At 48.1% G+C, this 19,933-nt stretch overlaps 6 protein-coding genes across 6 annotated transcripts; 4 read left to right on the top strand and 2 right to left on the bottom strand.

Moving 5' to 3' along the window:
* Positions 1-1,673: 1,673 nt before the first annotated feature.
* F5B22DRAFT_328311 (uncharacterized protein) lies at positions 1,674-3,098 on the top strand. The gene is made up of 2 exons (XM_047970780.1): positions 1,674-1,929; positions 2,018-3,098. Exons 1-2 carry the CDS (start codon positions 1,765-1,767, stop codon positions 2,921-2,923), a joined length of 1,071 nt encoding a protein of 356 aa, XP_047828374.1. The 5' UTR covers positions 1,674-1,764; the 3' UTR covers positions 2,924-3,098.
* A 3,484-nt stretch (positions 3,099-6,582) lies between these two features.
* F5B22DRAFT_328299 (uncharacterized protein) lies at positions 6,583-7,093 on the top strand. The gene has a single exon (XM_047970779.1). The coding sequence runs from the start codon at positions 6,637-6,639 to the stop codon at positions 6,976-6,978; it is 342 nt and encodes a 113-aa protein (XP_047828373.1). The 5' UTR covers positions 6,583-6,636; the 3' UTR covers positions 6,979-7,093.
* A 301-nt stretch (positions 7,094-7,394) lies between these two features.
* Positions 7,395-12,368, top strand: F5B22DRAFT_328298 (uncharacterized protein). The gene is made up of 3 exons (XM_047970778.1): positions 7,395-9,177; positions 9,245-12,145; positions 12,205-12,368. Exons 1-2 carry the CDS (start codon positions 7,497-7,499, stop codon positions 11,743-11,745), a joined length of 4,182 nt encoding a protein of 1,393 aa, XP_047828372.1. The 5' UTR covers positions 7,395-7,496; the 3' UTR covers positions 11,746-12,145; positions 12,205-12,368.
* A 290-nt stretch (positions 12,369-12,658) lies between these two features.
* On the top strand, positions 12,659-14,536 carry F5B22DRAFT_638050 (pisatin demethylase; the record flags this gene model as incomplete). The annotated part of the gene is made up of 6 exons (XM_047977531.1): positions 12,659-12,806; positions 12,999-13,584; positions 13,639-13,702; positions 13,757-13,990; positions 14,039-14,359; positions 14,414-14,536. The coding sequence occupies 6 exons, from the start codon at positions 12,659-12,661 to the stop codon at positions 14,534-14,536; spliced, it is 1,476 nt and encodes a 491-aa protein (XP_047828371.1).
* A 466-nt stretch (positions 14,537-15,002) lies between these two features.
* On the bottom strand, positions 15,003-16,013 carry F5B22DRAFT_328250 (uncharacterized protein). Its single transcript, XM_047970777.1, has 3 exons — positions 15,731-16,013; positions 15,603-15,677; positions 15,003-15,480 (listed from the first exon to the last, which is right to left on the bottom strand). Exons 1-3 carry the CDS (start codon positions 15,947-15,949, stop codon positions 15,130-15,132), a joined length of 645 nt encoding a protein of 214 aa, XP_047828370.1. The 5' UTR covers positions 15,950-16,013; the 3' UTR covers positions 15,003-15,129.
* Positions 16,014-18,762: 2,749 nt separating this feature from the next.
* On the bottom strand, positions 18,763-19,821 carry F5B22DRAFT_328218 (HD domain-containing protein). The gene has a single exon (XM_047970776.1). It carries the CDS (start codon positions 19,689-19,691, stop codon positions 19,044-19,046), a length of 648 nt encoding a protein of 215 aa, XP_047828369.1. The 5' UTR covers positions 19,692-19,821; the 3' UTR covers positions 18,763-19,043.
* Between the last annotated feature and the right edge of the window lie 112 nt (positions 19,822-19,933).

Here is a 19,933-nt window from a genome sequence, read left to right as displayed (position 1 = left end):
CCGAAGAGGCTATCAGGCGTGGCTTTGGTCCCTTCTATGGCTGAAGTTGCTTGGTAAGTAATACCACTTTTTCGTCACAGCACATAGCACACCTGCTCAAGTGAGCGGGTCCAAGACGCTGGTCAAGCACCTTTCCGTGGTGTCTTGGATAAGTAAGACTGCTACTTCAGAAGATACGCACAGTCTGAAACTAAGACTTGACCGATACTGTTTCTTCCCCTTTCTATTCAATCCAGGCTTCCTCCTTGAACCTGTCCTTTGCTCAGATTTGTTGCAACGAGTTCGGTCGAAGTACAGGCTTTGCAACCTGAAGGTAGAATACCGCATCGCCATGACAATTGACTTAAACATTCAGAAGTTCCTCTACATAACAGCGTCCGCTTCCCCCATGTTTAAGCGCCACTGCTTCCCAAACTTGCCTCAATTGAGGGGGCAAAGTGAGACCCCAAGTGTCTCGCCAGGTCACAGCAGCAAGTAGGTGACGCTCTGTAACTTCAAAGAAACGGTTGGCATCTGCGATGAACGATGCCGACAGATGTTCAAGCTTCAGACTAGCTTTCGTAATCGCCTCCCTTACGTTGACATCTGGTATCTGGATGGGGTCGCAGTTGTAGTAATAGGGGAGTATCTCTCATCAAAGCTCTCGAGGAGTGTAATCCTCTTCAATCCGGATGGCCTGGCCGACGATTTGAACAATAACCGGTACCCTGCACACACTTCTCAGCATTTGAGTGATATCGGAAACCACAAATCCCAGACACACTATGAGTTGAAAGTCACGATAATATCAGCTCCGACATTTACAGTCATCTGTGCAGCCCTGTGCTGCGTTGCCATCGACCATGCCCCCATGGAGGAGTAGACCTTGGCGCCCGTGATGCTGGAGACTGTACATTTCCCGTAAGTCAGAAAGTTGATTTTATTGAAAATTCAAGTTTTACGTTTTTAATTTTCCCATGTTTAGAAGTATAAGTTATAGACGGAAGATGCATCTTACGTCGACAATAGCCTTTTTGCTGTTCCAGTAGTCTGTGCCTCTGATGACCTCAAGAAGTACATCCATCTGAAACACGCAACTTGGGTAGCCTTCGAAGCTGAAGACTGAGTTGATTTAGTATGTTGATTCTGGGGGTATTACGATTGCTCTCAGTGGACATTTTGCGATCGAGAATTGGACGATCGTCGGTTGAGGTGTTGCTGCTGGCTAATCAACTAAGTACTGTATTCACTGAAAACCTACCTACTTAGGTAGATATTCCAACTATCCCATGGGAAATACTTATTTTCTTTTTCTATAAAAGATCTACTATGTCATTACTAGTACGTTTGGAGTAAGGTCTTCGGATAATCTTCGAACCGAAATAACAGTTCAAGACTGATACGTAACCTACCTAAAATACACCATATTTAGAAAACTTGCATAGTACTTCCATCCCATCCTTTAAAAGAGATAATACTAAACAATATATGTTCAATTCTAACACCGTGCCTCTTGCTATGTAGAAACTACGAAATTACGGTATTTCAAGGGCTTATTGCGTCTCGGAATCAAGTTCTATGGTCGGGGTCCCTAGGACAGTCTCCTGTACCTAGAAAGGTTTAGCAGGTCTTGGCTCGCAGAGGACTCTTACTGCTGCCTGATACCGGGGGGTTTCTAGTAATATGGCCTAGGTATATCCGAATGACAGCTCTATCATTGTCATTTAGACTCACCTCACTCGATAAGTTGGCGACCTGATATCATTCCATGCGCGAGCGCATCAAATGATTCAAAATGTATTGGCCATGCTGGCCGTTGAGTGTTGCAATAGCTCAAGACACATTGACATTGTCAGCCGGAGCGCCGATCGAGGGGACGCGCTTAGGACTGTGGTATTGCTGATTCTCCTGGTGTTGCACGCTATAGCTATAATACCGGTCTTCTTTTACGTGAGTTCTACCTGACAGTCGGTGTTATCTAGTCGTACTACACGGCGAAGAAATTGAAGTCCGGACGCTGAGCTGAGCTGCTCGTTAGATCGCATATACTGTATACAAGGTCTTTCCCATCCTCACCATTGTCGAGAGTCGTCCAAGCTATGAAGCAATTCCGCTCCAAGAGGCCGGCGACATGAGCCGGGGACTAAACTCGCTACAAACTGAAGAACCCAGCTTGACCGCGCAGATGCCTCTCACTTCCAGCATCAGGCGCATGCATGAGTTGGTCAGGCAAACAGACCACATGTGGTTACGAAGACGTGGGCTGGGCGCTCTTGCTGTCTACAATCTGGCCAATGCGCTAGTCATAATACCCCTACGCACCGTGCCACTTGTTCCGGGTTTCGTTTGGAACGCGGTAGCAGTGCTATTGACGATACAGTTGCATACTGTCTGGGTGCACGTCATTATCACACCGCCGATGGCCAAGCCCTTCTGGAAGCGCGTCCTTCCGTTCTGGACAGTTTTCAAGGCGACTGCTACTGCTAGCTTGATATACTACGTGACGACTGAGCTCACGATATTCACGCCCTGGCTGGCAGCCCAGGCACTCAGGGCTCCCTTCGGCCTGAGTCAGATCCAAAAGAAACCGAGTGACCTGTGGAAGCTGCTCTTGTCAATCGGTCTTTTCGTCGCAATACAAGCGTTGGCGTGCGCCCCGGCGCTGGTGATCTTGACGCGCATCCAAGCATCACTCTTGCCCGAGGATGAAGAGACAATCGTGCCTGTCGATCGAAGCTTCGGGGTTGAGAAGGAGCGAGGAAAGCACGGCGAGGCAACAGGACTTTCAATTATCGAAGCACTTAAATCTTTCAACGGTTCCTGGATGCGGTTATATAAACTTTGCATCAAAATCTTCTTTCTTATCCTAGGATCCTTCGTAGGACTAGGCATCATTCTGGGGTTGGAATATCTGGCACTTAGGGCTGCCGGCATTCTAGTATGAGCTGCTTGAGTATTGGAGACTGCGCGCGTGTGTAATTATCTACTACTCGCTTATACCTATTTGACCTTCTAGTGCGCAAGGCTTCAATGCTAATACCACATCATTTATACACACAAAGTTTCGTCGATCTTACCAGTCTCAAGCAACTCTAGATATGGTTTTGGTGATTACATGCAAGTAATAGATATAAATTAAAAGGAGGCTAAATACCGACGACGATCTCGGGTTCATCAATGTGTTGATGTCAGCGAAGAACAAAGCCCTCGCGGAAGTTGCCTCGTAATGTGCTGGGATTTCCCATGCTGAGTAGCTAGGTATAAAATAGACCAAGGTTACCACACTATGTGAGCCTAGGCACTTACAATTACAACGGTATATGCGGAATGTTGACCAAAGTCGTAACCACGCGTATGAAGAGTTGTATGGCAATGACCTGACGCCTCGAAAGGCCTAGTGCAGTTGCCCTTAACGATTCGCCAGAGGATTCGAAGACCGTGAATCAAATTCCGGTCATGAATTCTCTGGTCGATGCCAATGTCATAATTCCTCATAAAGGCAGAGTCGCATTCCATTGGAGGAACCTATAACACCCTGCATCGACATCGACATAGCAGATTCTTGGCGGGTAGCGCGTCAGATTGGCCACATCGGCTCCCTTCGTACATCAGCCTGTAGTATGTGTGCCATGCCTGAAATAAAAATTAATTACATACCACATCGAAAAAGCTTCACGTCGAGTACAAGTAGGGGGCGGGGCGAAATTATCATCAGTTTCTCAGCATAGTTCAAAGGACACGGCGGCGATGCATATGCTGTGTGTTGGAGCACTTCTTACCGAGGAGAAGGGATCTATCACCCTGGTGCATTAGTGAGCTGCAGTACACCTCACCGGTTCGTGGGGGGTGGCAAGCCCTTGGCGAAGAGCTTCGCATCTCAACACATCTAGACCACAATTCCCGCGTGCAAGATAGGATCGACGGTCCCAAATGAACCTCGTGTTGATCATGTGCTTGATGCACCACTAAGCAAATCAAGAAGGTCCAGAATATTCTGCGAACGTGACGCTACCACACCCTGAAGACATCATAGCTCTGCTATGGGGCCTGTGTGGCCACCTTTTCCCAGGACGCTGAGAAGTCTTTTCTTTTTCTCCTTCCAACGTCAGAATATCCCCTAACTGTAGATATTCAAAATCATATGAGGATTCTACGGGAGTTGGCTGACGACATTATGACATCCTTTCTTCCCTCGTCGCCCATGCGTAACTTCCCTGTCTCCTCGTCTACTCTATAATTCTCCTCAATAGCTTACATGGTGTGATCATCGCCGGTAGTTATTCCGCCGCAGTATGCGGTTCATCTCCACTTTTACCGTTTTTCGCCACTCCCGCCGGTACTGTACTCTTTCTATAACGGGCCGAAAGTGACAACTTCCGCAAGTACCCAACGGATATCCACTTGCCCTTATTCTCACTTAGGGCCATCTGAAGGCAGCTGAGAAGGGCTGCATTCTGCGTTGGCATGTCTACATATGAATTGCTGAGGAAACCTTCACTACACTAATATTGTTGCGCATCAACTTCAAGATTGTAGAGCTGGCAAGCGTTTGGTATGCTCATCTTCAGAGTCCCCACTAACGACAGATGTGACCTACTCTACGCCTTTCAGCCCCGAAAGCCCCGAAATTGATATTTCCCAGAGTCAGTTTGTACTGAAGCGGCAGGGCATACCAAGTAGCCAATCCAAGCTTTGCCTTGAAGCACGGAAGTCTAGACCGTCGTTGCATCCTGCCTCGTTTAAGATTTCTTTTCGCTGTCAACAAGGATTTAAGGGAGCATGTATACCGCATAATGACGAACGATGCCCAACCAATTGAAGAGGTTGAATGAAAGCTCATACGTGAATTACTACCCATCCAACAACAAACTCATGTGGCCATGATTGGTCATTTCTGGGCAAAGCTGCAGCCTCATGTTCCCTCGGGGACAACGTTGTCTATAGAATGCAGGAAGAACGACCCGGCGCGGCCCATCCAACCTTTTTACGTGAAATCTTGCCGCACTCCTTGAGGGCTCCCTTATATGAGGTGCGGGGTGTTCACTGAAATAAGGCTTGGCACTGGGTTCAGGATCCAAGCGGGAGGTTTGTAAATGTGGAAAGCATGTGAACAAGTATCTCAGCAAAGGTAAATTTTCAGCGTTCTCAAGCCGTGATAACAGCGACTAAGCGTCTTCACCGATGCATATTCACCCCTTAACTGAAGAAAGTATGACTCTGTGTATGAAAAAGGGGGACACACCTGGACTAGGGTAATTTAACTCACTATCGAGCTTTGAATTCACTGTCATATTCAGACTAATTTCCCCCATAGCATAATTACCGATTCTCTGGACACTCCCTGTGTATTGTATTATGCTGAAGTGTTGACTAACTGCCGAATCAGTGATGTAGTAAGCTTTACGCCGTAGAACAGTCATAGAGAGCAGATGAGTTTAAATATAGACTTCATTGACAAGAAATAGACATCAATCCATAGCTGTATAGTGAGTGATACTTAATATAATCCAATCCAATATTACCTCAAAACAAGACATTAATCACCCAATTCAGCTACCTGCATCTCTACGCATAATGAATTTGTAATGTTCCCTCCGTCGTCCACCAACAGAACTGCAGGGGGATGTTCCATTGTTGTATTATTGTCCCCTGACAAACTCAAGTGGTTCTCATGTTTAATTGATGCACTAATGACGTATTGATTCTTGTTGGCCAAAATCTTTGGATGAGACCGTACCGCAGCACGTCGTCCTGTTCATGCCTCGCCACTAACCCCGCTTCCAAACAACTTCAGGGAGTATATTGTTATCAGAAAAGGGGCACTATATCGTAATATTATGCGCCGGGGGGTTAGGAAGCTCGATACCGAGAGTCTATATAAAGGTCACTCATCACGCACGGTACCATCTTTCTATTTTAGTGGCAGTAGAATCAGGCAAATTCTCACAAAGATATCTAGTGTTGCTTCTAGGCAACGATATCGCCTTATCTAAACATTTAGCATTGACAATTATTGCTTCATTGCCCCCTTTTCGGTTTTCTTCGACTCTGAGACTTTGCACTGCACTTTTCCCTTATTCCCTTCCTAGCAGAATGAGAAACAAGTAAAAAAGATAAGAAAGAATAAAAACCTTCACCATGCCTGTCGACGCTTCAAACTTATCCAGTGAAAAGTATGGTTACGACTTTGTCGTAGCCACAACTCAAGCCAGTATTAATTCGGGGCTTCTGGCTTTCTTAGCTGAGGGCGGCCAACCAGTGATGTATTTTTGTTTCCTAATTGATCCCACGGCTGGAGCCCCGAACATCCAAGCCACCCTCGAAGAGGTCATAGAAAAGACAAATGGCGTGAATCCCTTCGATATCCCTGCTGGGACGCCTTATGATGATCCTAGGATAGCGCCTGTTACTACTGCCATGTTCAATATTGGAATCAAGATGCAAATTGGCCTCCCTCCAGGCATCTTACCCAAGAATTTACCGCCTATGGTGACGCTTGGAGATAGCGCTAGCGATGTAGCAGTGAAGCTCTACTGCTCACAATTCACAATCATTCAGAACACACCTCCAAGCGGCTGGGGAAATCCCGGCACTTGGAATGTTTGGACTCAACCACTGGGTACACCGTGGTACATCAATGCTGAAGTTGACCTCGTAATGGCAAATCTGGACAAAAGTCTGGACACCCCTTACTTCAACAACCACCCTGATGAAAAAGAGGCACTGAAGCGACAATTGGAAAATCTTTCGGCTACCGCTTTTAGCCTGCAGCAACTGCTATTCGACCTTGACAACGCAGCACTTCAGGATGTTCCATCTATTGGCGGCATACCAGCTGACTCCAACGCAGAGTATGTGCTTACGAAGACCTGGACAAATCTATACAGCAAAGCCGCTAAGGAGCGCGGATGGCCACTGCTATCAGTGTCCGCGACAGTGCAAACACCAGATCCCTCGCAACTTCAGATGACGGCGTTCGAGCGACGTATGTACCCCTGAAATCATCCTTTTCTACTCATCGCAATTTAGAGAAAATTTATCATATTGAAGCGTAGCCGATGTATCTAGGAGTATGCAGCAGTTCTAAGAGCCCATCTAGTTTTCCTCAAGGAGTAGTTACTAACTCTAGCGAGCTACAGAGGTTTCCCAACTCAAAGACGCCAACGGTGTGGTAATCAACAACCCCACAACGGAGCAAACAAATGTCACCACGCTAGACTACCTCTGCGCTGCCAACAACAACAAACTTCCGGGAACCGCAAGTTTTAGCTGGAACTGGGTGCTCCCAACGGAGGTAGATAATGAAAGCGGGGCGATCTCGGTCAACCGATCTACCCTGGCAGGTTAGTTCTCTGGAGTCACTTATTCTCCTTTTAGTCGGGTTTCGGGTCACATTCTTCCTGCTTACTCTCAAAATATTAACTGGGCACCTTTCCCTATCTGACATTTACTGACTCCAGTATGTTAAATATATAGCCCACTTCTTGCCCCAGATCATCCCGATAGCCAGAAATGGCATGATCAAAATTGAGCCCACTGCCACAGCCAACCCAATTTCCGTCTCAGGCAGTGTCTTACTGCATTTGACATCCTATCAAGAGCCCACCAAAGCTGAAGTCACTGCGTCAGGCGAGAATGTTATCCGCCTGGAGTATAACTGGAAGCAGCTTTCCGAGGATTGGGCCGGTGCTTCTTACTGCGGCGTTGAAGTGGCATCTACTTATGAATGCGATGTCAAGTTCATCAACTCTACTATCACGGTGGTCCAGCATATCAAGATTTACATGTGGCTGTGCTTCGATGCTACCTCCGAGGATTGTAACGTCTATGACATGACACGGACTGACACTTACACAACCTCCGTGTCCCAGACAGGCGGCTTACAGATCGCCTTCAGCGGCACGAGTCTGAGGGATGATTCGGAAAACCCCGATGCGGGTGGCTTTATCAACTTTTTTACTGGTATTGATACCGCAATTACTAGCATCAAGGACAAGCTGCATGATATTGAGCTCACCCAGCTAGATGCCGTCCCGTTCGACCAGTTGCAGGATTTCATCTTCCCGGGCTCCAAGGTGTTCACGTACAAGTCTGTCGACTTTTCCAACTACCAGGACCTGGTGTGTGCTATAACTTATGTAGACCCCAGCCAGTCGAAACGCAAGCTCCGTGAACTCAGGGCGACCGACGCCTCGGCTGCCGCGGGGGCGTCTCCTGGGTTTACGCTCACTCATTCTTCCGAGATGATGGAGAATTATGCCCAGGGTCAAATTGTATCGCCAACGGAAAGATTCGAAGCTCTCCAAGCTTCCAATGGCCTTGCGCTTCTCTTCTCCATCGACACTTCGGGAGCCTTGCGCGTCATCAAGGAGCAGAGTGGTAAAGCGAAGACCGGATGGGTTCTTAGCGACCTGTCTTCTTCCCTCATCTCATCGCAGTTCCCAGGCGCTAGCAATGTGAGCGTGGATACCTTCGATGCCGGACAGAGCGCGCTGGACGGGACTATCAGTCTCGCTCTAGCCATACAAGATGGCACCACAGATTACCTTTTTATCTCGCTGGGCAACAGTAGCTCCGATACATCGTGGACTTCTAACCCGTCCTGGACGCGCGTCAACTTTGATGCTGTTGCCGAAAATCCGTCGGCGATCTCGATTGTCAGCGTCATGTTCACCGAGACCATGTCCGGCTTCCAGTTTCTTATAGTGGACATCGACCGGCTCGGAGGCTCCAGTAAAAACATTGCTCGATATCATGTTGACCCGGCCAAGTCCACTGGGCGCTATTGGGTCAAGACGGATGTGCCGGTTGACATCGAAGGTGGAAGCTATCAGAGCTGTGTTGGCCAAGTCAGAAACGGCTACGTCGATGGCGTCTATACATCAGGGCAGACTGCTGGTGAAGCTCAACTGGTCTATGTACCCATTCAGAATGTCTTCGGCGAAGGCCCAGCTTTACCAAGACGCTTAGGCTTGCCTGGAGGGGCACTGCCGTCTTCAATCGCTACTGCTCGCTATTCGGATCCCTCGTCCGAGTTCTACACATCCACGGACCTCTTCGCTATTAGTGGTACAACGCTTTATCGATTCGCACCAGATAAACAACAAGATAGTGCCACGGCACAACCCCTTGTTGTCAGTGATACGTTATCTGGTACAGATCAGCTATTCGCCATGACCCAAGGGGGTGTGACAACCCGTAAGTCATTTTTTAACTTGGCACAGTGTCGTAGGCTAGGAAACGCAATTACTAACAGAAAGCTTAGTCTGGGGTACTAATTCAAGCAACGAGGTGTTCTACATCTCATGCCAAACATCACAACTCTCCCAGCCCGGCTCCTGGAGCGCAGTCGTACCGATTTTGAAAGGAATTGAGCACATATCGCCATACACCAACAAGATCGACGGAGGCAATACCGTCTTCGCTGCGGGCAAGGGTAAGTTCTGGCGCTTGGCACAAGCATCTCGCACGAATGCCAAGGTGTGGCGATCTCAGGAACTGGCGATTCCTGCGCCGGCGGATGTGAAACCAATAGCGTTTAACTCCTACACTACCACGATAGTAATCAACAACGACGATCAATTGCCCGTTGCGAATGCCAATGTGCAAGTATCAGCCGATTCGGCCACTCCGCTGTACATCAACGGTCTCTACTACGTCGTCGGTCCAACGCCTGTGAAAGTTTCTACGGATAAGTCTGGCACATTGACCATAGTCGAAGCATCTAACGACCTCAATGCTGCAATACTCACAGTTGCGATTGAGAATGATATTATCAGTTACATCATCGATCCGATGAACTATGCTTTTGACAAGATTGCTGCCCTCAACTCCGAAGATGCTCTTCGCAAAGCTTCGTACCCAACAAAGACTACGGCTGGAGGGTATGTCGGAGATCCAGGCTATGCCCCCCTGATTGACTCTTCAACAAGTCAAGGCGATCTGCAAGTAGTGGCCTCCAGGATGGGTAGCCTCAAGGGCGTATGGGACGGCGTGAAGCCGCCGTCTACCACAAGCGCACGGAGGTTGAAACAGACCCATCCAGAGGTAGTCCCCGCGACGCAGTTCCTCGCGTCTCCGCGATACAAGGATTTTCTAGACGATATCGCCATGGCAGCGGGTGATCTGTTCCAATGGCTCAAGTCCGGCGTTGAAGCCTTTATCGACATCATCCAGGACGCGGCGACAAATGCGTGGCACTTCATCGCTGAGATCGCGGGCAAAGTGTACCGCGCTGTACTGGACACGGTGGACGCCATCGCCGGCGCTCTCGAGTGGATATTCAACGTCATCAAGACGGCCATCGAGGACTTGATTGAGTTTGTCAAGTTCCTCTTCGCCTGGGATGACATCACGCGGACTAAGGACGTCTTGCACAACGTCTCGCGGCTGTACCTGCAGTACCAGGTCGATGGACTCGGTGCCGTAAAGACTCTCTTTGACAATGAGATCGTCGAGGTTGAGAAGACGCTGAGCCAATGGGCCGGATTGGGAGACTGGACGCCCCTAGGCGACGTAGCCTCGAAGCCGCCCGGCGTCAGCGCGACCAGTCCAGCGAAAGACCAGACAGCCTCCTCGATGTCCTTCGCAAACCACTTCAAGAACAACTTCGGCCAGATGACGGTCACAGAGACAAGAGCCACAGCTGACATAGTCCAAGACACCATTGATGCCCTGCTCACGGCCGTGTCGAATGAAGGGGCAGTGCTCAGCGCGGTATACACCAAGCTGCAAGAGGTAGCCACTAACATCACCTCGCTAAGTGTCACAGACGCCATCAAGCAGATCGCAGCCATCCTTGGCGAAGGCATGCTCTCATCCGCGCGCGTCGTCATCGACGCGCTGCTAGACGCACTCTCGGCCGTAGCCAACACCGTCCTCGACCTGCTCGACACCAAGATCTACATCCCCATCATCTCAGAGATCCTCGAACTCATTGGTGTGCCCAGCATCTCTTTCTTCGACCTGTTCGCCTGGATTGGCGCTGTGAGTTTCACCGTTGTCTACAAGATCGCCAACGGTGAGGCCCCGTTCCCCGACAATGACAACGTGAACGCGCTGAAGTCGGCATCAACCTGGGAGGACCTCGCGGGACTCTTTGGAAAGACCGTCGATGGCGCAGCTAAGTCCAGCGCCGTGACGCTTCCACACGAGCTCGCGAAGATTGTGCACATCGCCGGACATGCCACTTCTGGCTTTACCACCCTCGTAGGATGCTTCCTGGTCGGCTTCGAAGCAGAGTCTCCTACCGGCGACAACCCCTTCGCTCTACCAGCTGCGATCTTGGGTGGCGTAGGCTCAGCATTGTCCGGAGCAGCTGAGTTCCTCGTGCCCTCGTTGCCCGTGGAGAACACGGCCGTAAGCGCCGTAGCGAAGGCCTGCACGGCAGCGGGCCTCGTGTCCACCATTATCTTCAGCGGTCCGGTACAGGGCAAGCTGGCCGTCGCGGGTAGTGGCTTCTCGGCGCTCGCCGTCAACGACGGGCGCGCCACGAGCGCCATTGTTGACTCGATCCTCGTCATCCCGGAGCTATTTGTCACGGGCTGGCACCTCTATGAGCTGAGCCAGAAGCCCGCCAGCACAGAGCAGGCTGCGGCCATCGTGGGCGAGGTGGCGAACCTGACATCCGATGGGGCGAGGATCTCATATGCTATTGCAGTCAATATCAAAGAACCCCTCATGAAGCAGAGGGCCATTATCGCCATGCTAGCTTGTAGGGTGGTTACCGGTGGGTTGCAAACTGCGGAAGCCTTTTTGGTAGAGTAAGTATGAGCGGAATGCGTCTTGATTGATCGATCGGTAAAAGCGTATAGTGAGTAGGTTCGCAGATGGGTCACGATGGCTCCGCATGCAACGCTAAATTGTAGTGATTGAACACTAACTATGACTTTCATTTCCTTCATTCGATATATCTCTGCACCTATGATAATCCGTGCAGTGCAGAGGATGCGGAACAGACAAACCGGTTGAGGCCATAATAGGTATTGAGGACTAATCACATGTAAGTTGGGGGATCCTGAAGAATGGAAATTTAATGATTCAGCCAAGAACATGGGTATTCTGCAGGACCGTCCAAATCTCATATCTTATAACGCTTAACTATTCTCCTCGCGCAGATCCTCGCCTACATCTAGCAGAGTGACTTAACAGTGGATGGAGTGCCTAGGTATAATATGTTAGTTCTTATGAGTTGATCATTTCATTATCTTTCATGACGTCCCTAAGCAGTGGTTTCGATTTTCGTGTAGGGCTATCAAACCGCAGCTTTTGCGCCACGTCATCTAGCATCTCGTCGTCATGCTGACACTATAGAGCTTGACCTGGGCGCAGAAGAAACGCAGTAGAAACTCTTGAGGTTGGTCAATTGTCGTTTCATTGTTACCCTACCGTATATCCTTTAGCGAATCAAGCGATGTGATGAGCTTACCCCTATCTACTACTACCAATCATTGTCTTGCCCGCCATGCAGCAGTTGATGAGTGTAGCAATTGATGATCGTGTGCCTACGAAGTAGTATCATGTTATTCATGTGATCGAGAAGATAAAGAGTTCAAATATTGGAATGATTGCGACTTCTTCATTTCTCGCGGACCTCCTGTCTTGTACTACGTTCAACATATCCCCGCAAGCAAGAGATAAAAAATAATCAAAGATGATATCCCTCCTAATGGAGAAGTCGATGGGTATTGGATTTATCCATTTGGCTTGGGGAAGCTTTCTACTATGGTATCTGATTTCGTCCATCATCACCTGGTACAGGCTGCGACATGTTCCAGGGCCGTTTCTAGCCAAATTCTCCTATTTATGGCTTGCCAGGACAGCAGGGGGTACTCAGCAACGGTACGTATTAAAGCCTACTGTGCTGACTGTGAGACATTGGTCTTATCAGAAAGTTTTATTGTTTTCCAGAACTTACTATTGCCACAGTATGTCATGACATCTTGAACCCAAAAATGTGGTTACCATAATTGCGAAGTATGCTGCTAACAGACTGGGCTAATCCGCTTTTGACATACAAGACTATGTCTATCGAGACCTATGCAAAATGTATGGTCCATTGGTCAGAATTGGCCCAAACGAGCTAACAACGGATGATCCTGAGTTCTTAAAAAGAGCTGCCGCTGTTAGGGGCGTGTACGGTAAGGGTCGGTGGTATGTAGGGACCAGGTTTAATCCGTACCGCGATGTGATGTTTACTACACTGGATATTCCAGCACACGACAAGTTGAAGTCTCAAATAGGAGCATCATTCAAGGGGCGAGAAATCCCACTTCTTGAGCCTGGAATGGATGAGCAAGTGAAAGCACTGATTGCCAATATTCGACAAAACATGTCGAGCAATCCCTCCAGTGTTATCGACCTAGCTCCCCTAATGAGCTACTTCACGATGGATGTGATCACAAAAGTAGCCTTTGGACAAGAATATGGGTACCTCAAGGCTAATGAGGACCTGTATAGCTTTCTCAAGGAGGTTCGCGATAATTGGCCAAAGTTTGCCTTGATGGTTGACATCCCGCTTGTTCGAGATATTCTGCTCAACCCGGTGTCATTAAAACTTTTTGGCCCATCAGTGACTGATTCCCAGGGTATGGGCAAGCTTATGGGGTAATAGGATATATACGCCGGTGAAAATGTGTAGTTGGCTGACTAATTTCACAGGATAGCACGAGAATATGTTAGCAAGAGATATGATCCAGGCGCAATGGTTCAGAGAGATCTCCTGGTAAGTCTCGCTAGTGAAATCGAAGTTTAGAACGCTTATCTAACAGGTCCAAAGGGCTCATGGATCCGTAATGGCCTAACCAAAGATCAAGCTGAGGCAGAAGGTCTATTCTTGATTATCGCGGGGTCCGAGACAACGGCCTCGGCTCTTCGTATTACCATGCTTCATATCATAACATGCCCTCGAGTATATATCCAACTCAAGCAAGAGATACGTGATGCGGTGATCGATAGAAAAGTTGACAGCCCGATCAAGTTTGAAGAAGCCAAACGGCTGCCGTATCTTGAGGTGCGTTTCTAAAGACTTCATATAAAGTAGTGGCTGATGCGCCATTAGGCTGTTGTATATGAGGGGCTTCGAATGCGTCCACCTGTTCCTGGTCTCTTTCCTAAGTCAGTTCCACCAGAAGGCGACGTGGTAAATGGAAGTTTTATACCGGGCGGTACGGTGATCGGGATGAACACGTCGTCTATCTTCTCGTCAACTGCCCATTTTGGCGAGGACGCAGCCATTTTCCGGCCAGAACGCTTTTACGAAGCCGATGATCAGAAAAGGACGGAGTTGGAAAAGATGGTGGAGCTTGGATTTGGTTACGGTAGATTTCAGTGCTCGGGAAAATCAGTAGCATTCATGGAATTGCACAAGGTTTTGTTCGAGGTTCGTACTTGGTTTATGTGAGAAGTCTATGGCTGGACTGACGCCCTCGTCTAGTTGCTTCGCACTTTTGACTTCCAAGTGGCCAGGCCAACTAGTCCGTGGAAATCTCGGAGTTATAGTGTTTTCATCGAGAAGGATATGTGGGTAAAGGTATCCGAGGCGGAAAAGATTAACTGATAAGTTGCTGCGCACCGAAATGACATGGCACAGGTGGTGTCGGACAGAGATCTCCATAATACTGTTTGCTGGACGGAACAAAATACCGTCACACGCTTGTCCCTGGCTGTCCATAACGTTCGCCAGCCTTAAGATGTCACTTGTTTTCTGTTGCTGCTTTTACGATATGGGAGGTTATACTGCTGTTTTTCCATAATTTCTCGTTCCGGCTCGTTGGCTCAATCCTGGGCGCTATCTGACAGATGCTTCTATTATATCGTTTTTGCCTGGCGCAGTCGTCACCTGTATCATTCTGAATAATAACCTGTTTATGATGATCTCACGGCCTTAGGGCTACTATTATAAGCCTACAGCTACAGACGATCATGCAACAATAAGTGTCAATATAGTACCGCACGGTTGCTGTTCCCGCACTGTCTGGTCTTTCTGAGAAGAATTTAACTTTCTTTGGAATATCAATGATTCATACGCTACTACTATAATGTAGATAATTCCTAGTACTTATTTGAAATTATTCTACTATTAAGACACCCAAATTATTATCATTAATAGATCACTTATTTTATCTCACTCAAAGCAATCTTTGAGGCGTATTAGCAAGTGCCTCCGGTATTCAGTTTTGGCTGCTCCCTTTTATTTCGCCTCCTTCCAGTTAATAACCCAGTTCCCTTGTATGCCATGTATTCAAAAAGCCACCACTCAGATGGATTCTTCCAGGTAGGGTTTAGGTCTTCAAGCCTTTCCCCTTTTTCTTTCCAATTTTTATCGCTTCGCATATCTTCGATCACCTTTGTACGCCAGTAGTTGTACACCTGTCCAATAGATCCCAAGAGTTTCTCGAGATTGAAGGCGATAAGCAAGGTTACCAAGCCAACAATTACCGAGGTGATAATAAAGGGGTTTCTCGTACTACCTTCATTAATATTTGGGATGGCCCAGAGCGCCTATCCAGTTCTAAATCAGTATTGTTCACGGGACGGTTATGCGAAAACGTTCGTAAATAATAAGAGAGTAAGTTTGTGGAACTGACAGCACAATATGCTAAGGGGAGATAAAAGATGCTGACATATGTGAGCAGCATGACATTTTGTCCCAGTCTAGTTGAGATTCTGGTCTCCGTGATTGAAGCCCATGCAAATTCCTAAAGATAATGATGAGCTCCGGTCTCTCAAGAAGGCAGTCAAGTACACTCACAATTTGTAGGAGATCTCTGCTTGTTTGGTCTAATTGGCCGATACGGGTGTTGGTGTTTTGTTCAAATTCTTCTATAACTGACTGTAGGTCCTCAGGGGTATTATTTGCGTTGAAGTATTGACAGTAGTCCGTAACAAACTCCTTCGCACCACGGACCTGATCTTGCAAGATGCTTCGAAGCTCAACCCATTTTTGCGCATCCTTTGCGAGACGACGCATCAGATCGGGACTTTTGCCTTCGGATCGAAGCTGATCAAGACGCTAGATTGGATTTCTAGTTAGTATGCACCATTAATGTGGTTAGTAGGGTTGGTGTTGCTGGTAGCTCACGCTTTCAGTTAGGTGCTTGTCAGCCCGCTGACATAGGTCTAGCCATATTCTACTTAAATAGAGTAGAAACTGCTTGAAGAAATCAAGACCGTCGCTTGGTATCCAACCATTTGGCAGCATACTGAAGTAAGCCATTGACCTCCATGGCTCGTTATTTGGATCTGTAGGCCTTACTATCTTCCAAGCTATGCTGCATTTGACTCCCTCAAGCATACTAAAGTGCTTGCTCGATAGGCTCTGATCGTAGGGAAACCAAATAGAAACGGAAACATCAACGCCATGACCACCATCCCAGTCGTAGAAACAAGTTCGCAACGTATTAGGCGCCAGACGCTGTTTCGGACTGATTATTGGCACCTTCAACCAGAAAGACTCATCCGCACATGCACTGGGGGATGTTAGGAGCTATAGGCATAAAAGGGGCATAACATACAATAGGTGCTTTTCGTTCTTAGGATACGCTAAGGGTAATTCCTCCCCCGGTACGAACCGCACACTTATCATTTTATCATGATCTTCAGATAGCTGAAGAACATCTGTCGGTTCTTTCCTATATGTAGCACGCCATTGTTCGATTGTGATATCTGTCGGCTGTGCCATATATTCAAGCAGTGTTTCAACGAGCTGGGGATCCTTGCGTTGAATAGCTAGCCGGAGCGGAGTCATACCCCTCTTGTCGCGAGCATTGACATTAGACCCAACATAGAGAAGAAACTCGACCAGCGCCGGCTTCCTTTCCTGGATGGCGATATGCAATGTGATATTATCTTTCTGAGCGAGGTGCTTCGCCACTTTCTCGTGCCTCTTTTCCGCTGCATACCAGAGCGGTGTCCGTTGGTTGTGATCCCAAGTAACTGGGTTAGCACCGCCCTTCGCAAGCAACAGACTTACCACTGTTTCGTGGCCATTCTCTGCAGCCCAGGACAGGGGCGTCCGGCCATTCGAGTCCTGGAACTCTAGATCGAGTGTCTCGTTTTCCAGCAGCAAGCTTGTTATTTTACCATCGCCGTTTTTTGCAGCCCACAATAATGGCGTTTGTAGATTTCGTGTTTTGAAGTCTGCATGAACGCCGTTTTTTGCAAACAGTAGACTTGCTATTTCACTATGTCCATTTTCCATAGCCCATAATAGCGGTGTCCGGCCGCTCGAGTCTTGGGGGTTTGGATCAATGTCAGGTTTCTTCAGCAGAGCCTCTACTATTGACCTATAACCATACTCAGCGGCCCACGATAGAGGTGTTCGGCCGCCCGAGTCCTTGGTATTTGGATTGACGCCGTCTTTTGCGAGCAATAAACGCACTATCTTGCTTCCATCCTGGCCATTATCCGTAGCCCAAGATAACGGCGTCCAACCGTTTTCATCTCTGGAATCTGGGTCGACTCGGGTATCTGCGAGTAGCAGCTTAACCACTGCTTCGTGTCCCTTTCCTGCGGCCCACGATAGGGGTGTCCGACCTTCCTGATCCTTATAGTCTGGTACAATGTGGTCTTGTGCAAGCAGCATCTTCACCACTGTTTCGTGGCCACCTGCAGCAGCCCATAATAACGCCGTACGGCCATCTCCCACGTCCTTCTCATTGACATCTGCGCCCGCTGTCAACAATTGGTATACCACACTTTTCTCTCCTTCTTTCGCGGCCTCATGTAGAGGAAAGTGCATAGCCATTTTCTAGATTTGATTGGGTTAGTGAGTGGACCTGCGACGATGGCTGCCGCAGAGATGAACAATAGAATGTACAAGTCAAAGCCACAAAGAGTCAGGACGAGGCGAACCCAACTATATTGGAGTATAAGTCAAGAAAACGAAACAGAAATGTACGATATTTTACGATATTGTCCCGATGTAAGGGCATCCTCGTGGAGAAGATGGGTTACGCCATAATTTTACGGCTACGACATGCTGACCATCAGCAAACGGCAACAAATCCCCTCCAAAAAGGATTCCATCAGGGATGCAATACTTCTCGTTTAGATGATTATCATGATCACGATAGGTAAATAAAGGTGCAGTTATGGTGACAAAACCTTGAGGCAGGGTAGGTAATGAGTTTTTCATTTCAATTACACGTTAGGCGAAATAAGCCGCCACAAGACCGATTGGGCTAGGAGCATAAGCCGTGATAGCGTTTATGTATGTCTTTCAGGCAGAAGACCTAGGTAGGAGTTAGGGTGCCATGACCAGAGGGGGCATATAGTCAGGTTAGGTTCGATTCCTTTCAGCGCTATATGGTTATTCGCTTTTGGCTCATCTGTAGGAAGCAGTCATTATACTTATATACCCATGTATAGAGGCCATGTACCTACCTACTTCAATCACACCCTCGACCACACACAAGACAGTCTCATTAGTATTATAGATGAAATGATCCTTGTTACACTCTCTTTAACAAATATATATATATAGAGTAGTTAAGTGACTATTAGTAATTGGCGAAAAGTCCCACGACTACTGGACAACGCGTGGTATAAGGCTGCAAACCTGGGATGCTTTAGATAAATATCAGCGACAGGGCAATGGGATCTCATGAAAGCTGATCTGAAAGTATGGTATATCTATACGCGGATCATAGGTTTTACGGCTTCCCCCATTTTAAGCCAGAGTAGTATTTGGGGGAAGAGTCCAGGAGCTGTGTAAATGGGACACATCCACAGGCCCTAACAAAAGGCATGCTCTTCGCCGCGTCATCCGTAATACATCATACTACGAATGTCGTCTGTTGATATGTAAATTAGCAGTCTACTCCTCTGAGAATACAATCTATGTATGCCAGATGACGGTTGAACTCTCGTGGCCGATGCAGTGTAATTCGTCTATTGCGGTAAATAGGGATGTATGCTATCTGTCACGGAATGACATAAGGAGTGCAGTACTATGCCACTACGCCACCAAAAGGTAACGACGAGTTATCAAGTCGAAGGCTTGACGTCTCTGCACTCACTATATAGTACTGTACTGTGACACTATCTAAGCTATCGTGGGTATTTTATTCTACACCAGAAAACGCTGATTCTTCCCCCCACCACTTAAGAAACTCCTGCATCCTTTGGGTTCTTTCCTCTGCTAGTTGTCGTCCGATATCTGTCTTCATCATGCTCTGAAGCTTCAAGAGCTTGTCATGAAAGTGTTGAATCGAGTCAGCCATGGAAGCCTTGGTCCTCGCTCCAGTGAAGGTGAAGACTCGGCCGATACCGATGCTTCCAATGGCGTCAAGACGATCAGCGTCTTGAACAACAGCAAGCTCTGGGTACAGCTTGATGAGCTCCTGGACGCGAGCGGGATCCTTGATCTCGCTGGAGTAGCTGACACCCAGGCAGACGGTCTGGACTTTCTTGGCTAGTTCTTCAGAGGCGCCATACGAGATGAGAAGGTCATTCACTAGGCACGAGGCATCTTCTCCTGGCTTTAGGTACTTTTTATCGCCGACATCATGAAGTAGGGCGGAGAGAATGACGACTTGCGCGTCTCTCTCGGATGCATTGTCGGCATGGGCGTGGATGTACTTGGCAAGGCCGAGGACACGTTGAATATGATTGAAGTCATGCGAACCATCGTAGTTTGCCATGTAAGCCTCTACATACTTGGTTACGGAGGTGATGAGTCCCTCGTTTCCAGGCGCGTCTATTGAAGCCATGGCGATCCACTTATCTGCACAGACAAACGAGCGACAGTTGCGTTAGCGTGTGAAATTAAGCGCTCGCAGGGACCCTGGCTGGTGGGAACAGCTCACGAGACTACTGCTTATGAAGGTTATACAGTAACGAAGGCGATATGCTGGGGGGGGGGGGGGGGGGGGGTTGGCGAATACCCGTTTGGGAAAGTATAAACCGAATAAAACCGGCCACTTTTAGGGGATTGGCATTAATTTGGTAAAAA

Source organism: Xylaria bambusicola (assembly GCF_022495145.1).
Source record: "Xylaria bambusicola strain CBS 139988 unplaced genomic scaffold F5B22scaffold_39, whole genome shotgun sequence".
Taxonomy (NCBI): domain Eukaryota; kingdom Fungi; phylum Ascomycota; class Sordariomycetes; order Xylariales; family Xylariaceae; genus Xylaria; species Xylaria bambusicola.
Note: the sequence above shows the minus strand (reverse complement) of the source record. Positions and strands in the feature narration are given on the sequence as shown.